Source organism: Anolis sagrei, chromosome 1 (genome assembly GCF_037176765.1).
Source record: "Anolis sagrei isolate rAnoSag1 chromosome 1, rAnoSag1.mat, whole genome shotgun sequence".
Taxonomy (NCBI): Eukaryota; Metazoa; Chordata; class Lepidosauria; order Squamata; family Dactyloidae; genus Anolis; species Anolis sagrei.
In genome coordinates, this window is record NC_090021.1 from 7356427 (window position 1) to 7368529 (window position 12103).

Consider the following 12103-nt stretch of genomic DNA (forward strand, 5'->3'; position numbering starts at 1 on the left):
GGTCCTGATCCATCATTGTTGGCAGTTATAATGGTCTCAGGAAGGGAGTGCAGGTATTGCAAGTCCCATCGTCCATGGTGCATCCTCCTTCAAACTGCACCTGGATGTAGAGTGCGTCATGGAGACTCAGTGTGCCAAGTTTGGTATTTTTTGGTAATTGGATGAGGGTTGCAGTGGTCTGAAGAATGAGCAATGGTACTGCAAGTCCCATAATCCACGGTCCATCCCCAGCCAAACCACACCAGGACGTAAAGTGGGTCATGAGAGGTCTCTGTGTGAAGTTTGGTCCTGATCAGTCATTGGATAAGGTTAACAGCGGTCTCAGAATGTGAGTGGTGGTACTGCAAGTCCCATCATCCATGGTTCATAGTCCTCCAAACTGCAGTAGGATGTAGAGTGGGTGATGGGGGCTCTGCCAAGTCTGCTCTGTATGGGTAGTGTTGTGACCCAGCCCCCGGCCTTTCCTTTCCTCTCTTTCTCATCTCGGAATGTTGGATTTGAGGCTGGCCAATCAGAGACCATATGCAAATTTCCTTCTGTCATGCCCCGTTTCTGTCATGAACCCTCTTCTCCACCAGGGGCTCCTATTGAAGCTGCCCAATCAGAGACCATATGCAAATAGCACCACAGCGGCAGCCAATCAGAACGCTGCCACATACCCCTTCCGCCCTCCACACTTCCTCTGTCCTTCCCATACAAACACTCTTCTTTATTATATACTAGCTTGGGGACCAGGCGTTGCCCGGGTTATTAGAGAAAGTGGGTAATGGCGGTTCTGTATGCCAGGTTTTGTCTGTATTGGTCTTTGGATAACAGCTGCATTATTTTCAGGAAGTGAGTGAAGGTACTTGAAGTCCCATCATCCATGGGCCATCCTCCTACAAACAGCAGCAGGATATAGAGTGGGTCATGGGGGCTCTGTGTGCCAAGTTTGGTCTTTATCAGTCATTAGATGAGGGTGGCAGTGGTGTCAGTAAGTGAGTGAAGGTATTGCAAGTCCCATCATCCAAAGTCCATCCCCTTTCAAATTGCAGCAGGATGTAGAGTGGATCATGGGGGCTCTGTGTGCCAAGTGTGGTCTTGATTGGTCATTAGAAGAGGGTTGCAGCAATCTTTGGAAGGGAGTGGAGGTACTTGAAGTCCCATCATCCATGGTCTGTCCTCCTCCAAACTGCACCAGGATGTAGAGTGGGTCATTAGAGATCCATGTGGCAAGTTTAGTCTTGATTAGTCATTGGCGAGGGTCTCAGTGGTCTCAGGAAGTGAGAAAAGGTACTGCAAGTCCCATCATCCATGTTCAAAGTTTTCCAAATAACACCAGGACGTAAAGTGGGTCATGAGAGGTCTATGTGCCAAGTTTGGTGTTGATCCGTCATTGGATGAGGTTTGCAGAGGTCTCAGAATGTGAGTGAAGGTACTGGAAGTTCCATCATCCATGGTCCACCCTTCTCCAAAACTGCAGCAGGATGTAGAGTGGGTCATGGGGGCTCTGTGTGCCAACTTTGGTCTTGATTGGTCATTAGATGAGTTTTGCAGCAGTCTTGGGTAGTGTAGGTACTTGAAGTCCCATCATCCATGGTCTGTCGTCCTCCAAACTGCTCCAGGATGTAGAGTGGGTCATTGAAGCTCCATGTGCCAAGTTTAGTCTTGATGAGTCATTGGCGTGGGTCTCAGTGGTCTCAGGAAGTGAGTGAAGTGACTGCAAGTCCCATCATCCATTGTCAAATTCTTCCGAACCACACCAGGATGTAGAGTGAGTTATGCGGACTCTCTGTGTAAATTGTGGTCCTGATCCATCATTGTTGGCAGTTATAATGGTCTTAGGAAGGGAGTGCAGGTATTGCAAGTCCCATCGTCCATGGTGCATCCTCCTTCAAACTGCACCTGGATGTAGAGTGCGTCATGGAGACTCAGTGTGCCAAGTTTGGTATTTTTTGGTAATTGGATGAGGGTTGCAGTGGTCTGAAGAATGAGCAATGGTACTGCAAGTCCCATAATCCACGGTCCATCCCCAGCCAAACCACACCAGGACATAAAGTGGGTCATGAGAGATCTCTGTGTGAAGTTTGGTCCTGATCAGTCATTGGATAAGGTTAACAGCGGTCTCAGAATGTGAGTGGTGGTACTGCAAGTCCCATCATCCATGGTTCATAGTCCTCCAAACTGCAGTAGGATGTAGAGTGGGTGATGGGGGCTCTGTGTGCCTATTTCAGTCTGTATTGGGAGTGTTCTGACCCAGGCCCCGGCCTTTCCTTTCCTCTCTTTCTCATCTCAGAATGTTGGATTTGAGGCTGGCCAATCAGAGACCATATGCAAATTTCCTTCTGTCATGCCCTGTTTCTGCCATGAACCCTCTTCTCCACCAGGGGCTCCTATTGAAGCTGCCCAATCAGAGACCATATGCAAATAGCACCACAGCGGCAGCCAATCAGAACGCTGCCACATACCCCTTCCGCCCTCCACACTTCCTCTGTCCTTCCCATACAAACACTCTTCTTTATTATATACTAGCTTGGGGACCCGGCGTTGCCCGGGTTATTAGAGAAAGTGGGTAATGGCGGTTCTGTATGGCAAGTTTGGTCTTTATCAGTCATTAGATGAAGGTGGCAGTGGTGTCAGTAAGTGAGTGAAGGTACTGCAAGTCCCATAATCCAAAGTCCATCCCCTTTCAAACTGCAGCAGGATGTAGAGTGGATCATGGGGGCTCTGTGTGCCAAGTTTGGTCTTGATCGGTCATTAGAAGAGAGTTGCAGCAATGTTTTGAAGGGAGTGGAGGTACTTGAAGTCCCATCATCCATGGTCTGTCCTCCTCCAAACTGTAGCAGGATGTAGAGTGGGTCATTAGAGCTCCATGTGCCAAGTTTAGTCTTGATTAGTCATTGGCGAGGGTCTCAGTGGTCTCAGGAAGTGAGCAAAGGTACTGCAAGTCCCATCATCCATCTCCAAATTTTTCCAAACAACACCAGGACGTAAAGTGGGTCATGAGAGGTCTATGTGCCAAGTTTGGTGTTGATCCGTCATTGGATGAGGTTTGCAGAGGTCTCAGAATGTGAGTGAAGGTACTGGAAGTTCCATCATCCATGGTCCACCCTTCTCCAAAACTGCAGCAGGAGTAGAGTGGGTCATGGGGGCTCTGTGTGCCAACGTTGGTCTTGAGTGGTCATTAGATGAGTTTTGCAGCAGTCTTGGGTAGTGGAGGTACTTGAAGTCCCATCATCCATGGTCTGTCGTCCTCCAAACTGCTCCAGGATGTAGAGTGGGTCATTGAAGCTCCATGTGCCAAGTTTAGTCTTGATGAGTCATTGGCGAGGTTCTCAGTGGTCTCAGGAAGTGACTGCAAGTCCCATCATCCATTGTCAAATTCTTCCAAACCGCACCAGGATGTAGAGTGAGTTATGCAGGGTCTCTGTGTAAATTGTGATCCTGATCCATCATCGTTGGCAGTTGTAATGGTGTTAGGAAGGGAGTGCAGGTATTGCAAGTCCCATCGTCCATGGTGCATCCTCCTTCAAAGTGCACCTGGATGTAGAGTGTGTCATGGAGACTCAGTGTGCCAAGTTTGGTATTTATTGGTAATTGGATGAGGGTTCAGTGGTCTGAAGAATTGAGCAATGGTACTGCAAGTCCCATAATCCACGGTCCATCCCCGGCCAAACCACACCAGGACGTACAGTGGGTCATGAGAGGTCTATGTGCGAAGTATGGTCCTGATCAGTCATTGGATGAGGTTAGCAGCGGTCTCAGAATGTGAGTGATGGTACTGCAAGTCCCATCATCCATGGTTCATAGTCCTCCAAACTGCAGTAGGATGTCGTGTGGGTGATGGGGGCTCTGTGTGCCTATTTCGGTCTGTATTGGGAGTGTTCTGACCCAGCGCCCGGCCTTTCCTTTCCTCTCTTTCTCATCTCAGAATGTTGGATTTGAGGCTGGCCAATCAGAGACCATATGCAAATTTCCTTCTGTCATGCCCCGTTTCTGCCATGAACCCTCTTCTCCACCAGGGGCTCCTATTGAAGCTGCCCAATCAGAGACCATATGCAAATAGCACCACAGCGGCAGCCAATCAGAACGCTGCCACATACACCTTCCGCCCTCTGTCTGCCCTCTGTCCGCCCTCTGTCCTATACAAACAAACACTCTTCTTTATTATATATATAGATATAGATATATAGATATATACACATACATACACACACACAGATATATATATATAACACCTCACCTCTGAGGATGCTTGCCATAGATGCAGGCAAAACGTCAGGAGAAATGCCTCTAGAACATGGCCATATAGCCCGAAAAAACCCACAAGAACCTATATACACATACACACACACGTGTGTATGTATGTATATATATATATATATATATATATATATATATATATATATACACACACACACACACACACACACACACACATATACATACTGGTAGTGTATTCTATATATTGTGGTATACCTATTTAATACAATATAATAATTGTATATTATACATTACATGCAATATTACTAATAATATGACACGATGGTATAGTATAATATAATATAATAATATATTGTATATACATATAATATTGATATTATTATATAATACTAATAATGATGGAATATAATATATATTATTATATTGTAATATAGCAATACCAATATATTAAATATAATTATTATCACTACTGATAATATTTTTATATATATATATATATATATATATATATACACATACATACACACACACACACTTACATATGTACGTACACACACATATATATAGGTAGTGTATTCTAGATATTGTAGTATACTAATATAGTACAATATAATAATTGTATATTATATAATACATGCAATATTACTAATAAAAAGCCGTTGATTTTTATCTGGTGTCAAGATCATTTCAGCTGATGCTCATCACTCTCTGAATGAGGCTTCCAATAGTTCAGTTTTTAGCCATCTGCCTCTATTGCACGATTTGTTCCATTCCAGTTGCTATGTATTTGTTTTGGTAAGAATGTCAATATCTTTGTAAAAGCATTGATTCCTTTCTCTTTGTGCCAGATCCCTACACTCAGTGAAGGAATTTCCATTCCAGCAGAGAAGCGCTCTTCACCTTGTGTCGAAAATGGGTGAAAACAGAGCTTCCTTACAGAAAGGTAAGGAGGTTACAAGCGGCTTAAGCAGCTGAGGGGGTAAAGGAAAGGGCCCGAGGCTGTTAGGAATGGTGGGAGTTGAAGTCCAAAACACCTGGAGGGCCCAAGCTTGCCCCATGCCTGTTTTAATGTCATGATTTCTGTCTGTCTGCGAACTGTTTGAACGACGGCTCGTTTTGCCTTCCTTTTTCAGGCGTCTTATCCCACCTGGAGAAGCTGGAGGCTGCTGCCCACGAAGTTGCGCTGAAACGGGGAGAACTGAAGACGCAGGAGGAAGACACGGCCAGGATGAAGCGGAGAATCAAGGAGCTGCGGCGCCAGAGGGATACGCTGAAGACCAAACTGGGCATGTGTCGCTCTCAGGTGAGCAAGCAATGCGCACGGAGCCAAAAGCACCAGTGGGTTTTAGGTATCATGCATAACATTTAACATTAGAATCAAAGGGGATAGGGAAAAGGCAGAACTACTTAATGCCTTCTTTGCCTCGGTCTTTTCACAAAAAGAGAGTCTTCAACCTCAGCAAGATGGAGTGGATGAGGGATTGGAGGACATCCAACCCCAAATTGGGAAAGAAGTCGTCCAGGAATACCTGGCCACTCTTAATGAGTTCAAGTCCCCAGGGCCAGATCAACTACACCCCAGAGTATTGAAGGAACTAGCGGAAGTCATTTCGGAACCATTGGCAACCATCTTTGAGAGTTCTTGGAGAACGGGAGAAGTTCCAGCAGATTGGAGGAGGGCCAATGTGGTCCCAATCTTCAAGAAGGGAAAAAAGGACGACCCAAACAACTACCGTCCGGTCAGCCTCACGTCGATACCGGGCAAAATTCTAGAAAAGATTGTTAAGGAAGCGGTCTGCAAACACTTAGAAACAAATGCAGTCATCGCTAATAGTCAACATGGATTTATCAAAAACAAGTCATGCCAGACTAATCTGATCTCTTTCTTCGATAGAGCTACAAGCTGGGTAGATGCGGGGAATGCCGTGGATGTAGCGTACCTGGATTTCAGTAAAGCCTTCGACAAGGTCCCCCATGACCTTCTGGCAAGGAAACTAGTCCAATGTGGGCTAGGCAAAACTACAGTGAGGTGGATCTGTAATTGGTTAAGTGGACGAACACAGAGAGTGCTCACTAATGCTTCCTCTTCATCTTGGAAAGAAGTGACGAGCGGAGTGCCGCAGGGTTCCGTCCTGGGCCCGGTCCTGTTCAACATCTTTATTAATGACTTAGATGAAGGGCTAGAAGGCATGATCATCAAGTTTGCAGACGACACCAAATTGGGAGGGTTAGCCAATAGTCCAGAGGACAGGAGCAGAATTCAAAACGATCTTGACAGATTAGAGAGATGGGCCAAAACTAACAAAATGAAGTTCAACAGTGACAAATGCAAGATACTCCACTTTGGCAGAAAAAATGAAATGCAAAGATACAGAATGGGGGACGCCTGGCTCGAGAGCAGTACGTGTGAAAAAGATCTTGGAGTCCTCGTGGACAACAAGTTAAACATGAGCCAACAATGTGATGTGGCGGCAAAAAAAGCCAATGGGATTTTGGCCTGCATCAATAGGAGCATAGTGTCTAGATCTAAGGAAGTAATGCTACCCCTCTATTCTGCTTTGGTTAGACCACATCTGGAATATTGTGTCCAATTCTGGGCACCACAATTCAAGAGAGATATTGACAAGCTGGAATGTGTCCAGAGGAGGGCGACTAAAATGATCAAGGGTCTGGAGAACAAGCCCTATGAGGAGCGGCTTAGGGAACTGGGCATGTTTAGCCTCAAGAAGAGAAGGCTGAGAGGAGATATGATAGCCATGTATAAATATGTGAGAGGAAGCCACAGGGAGGAGGGAGCAAGCTTGTTTTCTGCTTCCTTGGAGACTAGGACGCGGAACAATGGCTTCAAACTACAAGAGAGGAGATTCCATCTGAACATTAGGAAGAACTTCCTGACTGTGAGAGCCGTTCAGCAGTGGAACTCTCTGCCCCGGAGTGTGGTGGAGGCTCCTTCTTTGGAAGCTTTTAAGCAGAGGCTGGATGGCCATTTGTCAGGGGTGATTTGAATGCAATGTTCCTGCTTCTTGGCAGGGGGTTGGACTGGATGGCCCTTGAGGTCTCTTCCAACTCTTTGATTCTATGATTCTATGATTCTATGATCCTGGACTCATCGCTGAGCCTGGAGCCCCAGGTCTCAGCGGTGGCCGGGAGAGCTTTTGCACAATTAAAACTTGTGCGCCAGCTGCGCCCGTACCTTGGGAAGTCGGACTTGGCCACGGTGGTCCACGCTCTTGTTACATCCCGATTAGATTACTGCAACGCACTCTACGTGGGGTTGCCTTTGAAGACTGCCCGGAAACTCCAACTAGTCCAGCGAGAGGCAGCCAGATTGCTCACCGGGGCGTCATACAGGGAGCATACCACCCCCCTGTTATGTCAGCTCCACTGGCTGCCAATCCAGTTCCGAGCACAATTCAAGGTGCTGGTTTTGACCTATAAAACCCTATACGGTTCCGGCCCAGTGTATCTGTCCGAACGGCTCTCCCTCTACGTCCCACCCCGGAGCCTAAGATCCTCTGGGGAGGTCCTGCTCTCGACCCCGCCTTTATCACAGGTGAGATTGGCGGGGACGGGGAGCAGGGCCTTCTCGGTGGTGGCCCCCCGCCTATGGAATTCCCTCCCCAGGGAAATCAGATCGGCAACTACGCTCCTTTCTTTCAGGAAAAAACTTAAAACATGGATCTGGGACCAGGCATTTGGACAAGCGGGTAAATAAAGAAGAACTCTACTGATGGCTAAGAACTGACTAACGGATTGGTTATGTGGAACTCTGGAAACGAAACGCTGACTATAGGAATGACTTTTATATGATGTTTAGATGATGTTATACAATTGTCCTAGGTACTAATGCTGATGTTTTATTGTTGTAATCGTTTTAATTACATTTTGTATATCGTTCTTTTATATTTTTATATTTTGTATACTATGTATTATTATGTATAGGCATCGAATTCTGCCTTTTTTGTAAGCCGCACTGAGTCCCCCTCCGGGGGTTGAGAAGGGCGGGGTAAAAGCACCAGTAATAAATAATAAATAAATAAATAAATAGGATGCGGAACAATGGCTTCAAACTACAAGAGAGGAGATTCCCTCTGAACATGAAGAAGAACTTCCTGACTGTGAGAGCCGTTCAGCAGTGAAACTCTCTGCCCCAGAGTGTGGTGGAGGCTCCTTCTTTGGAAGCTTTTAAACAGAGGCTGGATGGCCATCTGTCAGGGGTGATTTGAATGCAATATTCCTGCTTCTTGGCAGAATGGGGTTGGATTGGATGGCCCATGAGGTCTCTTCCAACTCTTTGATTCTATGATTCTATGTCGGACACTTCCCAAGTGTCTAGGACTATGTGTGTATTGGCGAATAGTGCGTGCAGATCCCAGTAAGGTGGCCTTCTGCAGCTGGCAGATGATAATTTTGTCAGCGCCGATTGTGTTTAAGTGCAGGCCAAGGTCTTTAGGCACTGCACCGTGTGCCGATCACCACTGGGACCACCTTGACTGGTTTGTTGTTGTTGTTCTTGTAGTTATTATTATTATTATTATTATTATTATTATTATTATCTTACCACCTTCACCCTGGAGTCAACCACAGCCATCCATTTTCCTGAGCCTCTCCCTAAGAAGGTACAAAATGAGGTGGTTAGGTAGTCAGTTGTGGACAAAATTCCCTCTTCATCTCACTTTGTTTGTGAAATCTGGTAAGCAAAATCCCTGTCATGAAGTATGAGTCCAACTTGACATCTCACTTGGTGCCTATTTTGTCTTCAGAACCACTGCTGCTCTGAGACTTCAAAATCTCTCCTTACTTTATTCTTATTTTATTTTTCTTTCTCTCTCTCTGTCTCTCTTTGTGCCTAAGCCTCACTTACTGAGATCCTTTCCAAGAGAGCTGCCATTCTTGTTTCTCAGTGCCGATTGGCCCTGGCTGTGAACAGAAAGCCTTCTTGTGCTTCCATCTTCCCATGTGTTTCTTTATTCTCGGTTTCTTTTCTCGTTTGTCCCTCGGCATAATCTTAGTTGCCAGCCTTCCCGGTGTTTGTTCTGCTTTCTGTACAGACCCTTCCAGAATAGCACAGAGGTGCTCAAAAAATGAAAGTGAATTCTCCGTGGCTAAAAAAGTGTGGGTTTTTTTGTGTTACAGAAAAAACAGCTGATGATGATGTCCAGAAATCCGATATCTCGTCCAGCAGCCAAGGAGTGATTGAGAAGGAATCCCTGGGGCCTCTCCTTCTGGAGGTATGTGCTTCAGGAGGCAGCTGCTCCCCACTGCCTCGCACCACGGGAAAAGGCTTTTCTGTGTTTGCATTGCCACAGCCTTTCAAGCATCAGGGAGGATTCATCCTTCCATATGTGAAAATAGACATTGGGTCTGGCAGAACTTATCTTTTTGGCTGTTATGTGTCTTTAACAATAGCAGTCCCCAAGTTATGAACAAGATAGGTTTTAAAAAACTCTAAAATTACAACAGCAAAACAGCAGAGAGGAAACAACCAGGCGCATCTTAACACCTCTCAACAAAAGATTCCCCCAGGCTCAGCCAGGCCTTCAAATGCTAATGAAGGTGGTCAGTTGAAACATTCACACCTAGCTCCAGCAGAGAAGAGCTCTTTGCCCCACCCCAGTAATTCCACAGATATATAAACCCATTTTCCAAACTCCAACACTCACTACCTCTGAGGATGCTTGCCATAGATGCAGGCGAAACGTCAGGAGAAAATGCCTCTAGAACATGGCCCTATAGCCCCCAAAAACCCACAAGAACCTAAGATAGGTTCTGTAGGTGTGCTCTTAAGTTGAATTTTTATGTGAGTTGAAGCAGGTACATTTTAAAGTGTAACTCCAGATAGATAGATAGATAGATAGATAGATAGATAGATAGATAGATAGATAGATGTAATGTTCATTTGTGGGATTAGCATAACTCAAAAAACACTGGACGATTTGACACCAAATTTGGACACAATACACCTATGAGGCCAACAAGTGACTATCACTCATAAAAAAAGACTGAAAAACACAGTGGAAGGGACTTAAAAGCCAAAAAACAAAAAATACATTACAACACATGCACAAAACCACATATCATAGAATCAAAGAGTTGGAAGAGACCTCATGGGCCATCCAGTCCAACCCCTTGCCAAGAAGCAGGAATATTGCATTCAAATCACCCCTGACAGAGGGCCATCCAGCCTCTGTTTAAAAGCTTCCAAAGAAGGAGCCTCCACCACACTCCGAGGCAGAGAGTTCCACTGTAGAACAGCTCTCACAGTCAGGAAGTTCTTCCCCATGTTCAGATGGAATCTCCTTTCTTGTAGTTTGAAGCCATTGTTCTTCATCCTAGTCTCTAGGGAAGCAGAAAACAAGCTTGCTCCCTCCTCCCTGTGGCTTCCTCTCACATACATGGCTATGGCGTCTCCTCTCAGCCTTCTCTTCTTCTGGCTAAACATGCCCAGCTCCTTAAACCGCTCCTCATAGGGCTTGTTCTCCAGATCCTCCAAACACACATATATACACAAACAGATACACATAACACATATCTGTATAACACACACACACACACACACATATACACATAATGTAAACATACAAAACACATATAAACAGACTGGGCCACAGCAACGCATGGCAGGGGACGGCTTGTGTATATGTGTGTGTATATCTATATAAATAAAAATGTAATGTTCGTTTGAGGGATTAAGAGAACTCAAAAACCACTGGATGAATTGACACCAAATTTGAGCTCAAGACACCTAACAACCCAATGTATGTCCTTCACTCAAAAAAAAATATGTTTTTGTCATTTGGGAGTTGTAGTTGCTGAGATTAATAGTTCACCTACAATCAAAGAACATTCTGAACCCCATCAACGATGGAATTGAACCAAATTTGACACACAGTTCTCCCATGACCAACAGAAAATACTGGAAGGAATTGGTGGGCAGTGTCCTTTGGTTTTGGAGTTGTAGTTCACCTACATCGAAAGATCACTGTGGACTCAAACAATGATGGATCTGGACCAAACTCTACAAGAGTACTCAATATGCCCGAATGTGAACACTGGTGGAGTTTGGGGAAAAGAGAATCTTGACATTTGGGAATTGTAGTTGCTGGGATTTATAGTTCACCTACAATCACAGAGCATTCTGAACACCACCAATGATAGAATTGGGCCATACCTCCCACACAGAACCCCCATGTGGGCCACAGCAGCACGTGGCAGGGGACAGCTTGTGCGTGTGTGTGTGTGTGTGTGTGTGTGTGTGTATATATATATATATATATATATATGCATGCATGCATGCATGCATGCTTTGCATAACATAGAGAAGGGTTAACATCCCTGTGGTGTGTGTTTTGCTGACTGTGCCCCTGTTCAGAAGATTCCACCTCACTTTCTGTCCCTATGATCACTGGATTTTGAAATATTCGGCTTATTGTGGAAACAAGATTGGGGATAAAGCTTCAGCGGAGGCACCTTTTCCCCATAATGAGAACTCTTCCGAAAGTGAATTTCCCATTCTAGGGGTAGATTTCTCTCACTTGTTGTTTCACCCCCATATTTAACTAGGAGTCGATTGTAAGTTGAATGTTTGTAACTCAGGGTCTGTCAGTAGTATGTAAATGCTAGATATGTGGAAGGGCTCGGACATTTGACCAGAGACAAACTAATCCATTTGGGAAAGTTTAGCTTTCCTTTTTAGCATAACATTAGCAGAGCAAAACACAGTGGATGAGCAGAGGCAAAAAGAATTGTAGTATTGCTTGTTTTCTAAATAAGATACAGGCAGAGTCAAAGCTTACTTAATGATGATCACAGCACCCCCTTGGCATGCAAAGGAATACACTCAGTATGTAGTGGGTTAAACTGCTGAGCTGCTGAACTTGCTTACGGAAAGGTTGCAGGT

At 45.2% G+C, this 12103-nt stretch overlaps 1 protein-coding gene across 3 annotated transcripts in view; it reads left to right on the forward strand.

Annotated features, from left to right (window-relative positions):
* Nucleotides 1–9272: 9272 nt before the first annotated feature.
* LOC137095803 (nuclear receptor coactivator 1-like) overlaps nucleotides 9273–12103 on the forward strand; it is a 79781-nt gene continuing 76950 nt past the window's right edge. For all 3 annotated transcript variants that reach the window (XM_067462633.1, XM_067462635.1, XM_067462641.1), the window contains exon 1: nucleotides 9273–9434. In XM_067462633.1, coding sequence (XP_067318734.1) covers nucleotides 9288–9434 — 147 coding nt within the window. In that variant the 5' untranslated portion in view covers nucleotides 9273–9287. The remainder of the gene's footprint in view (nucleotides 9435–12103) is intronic.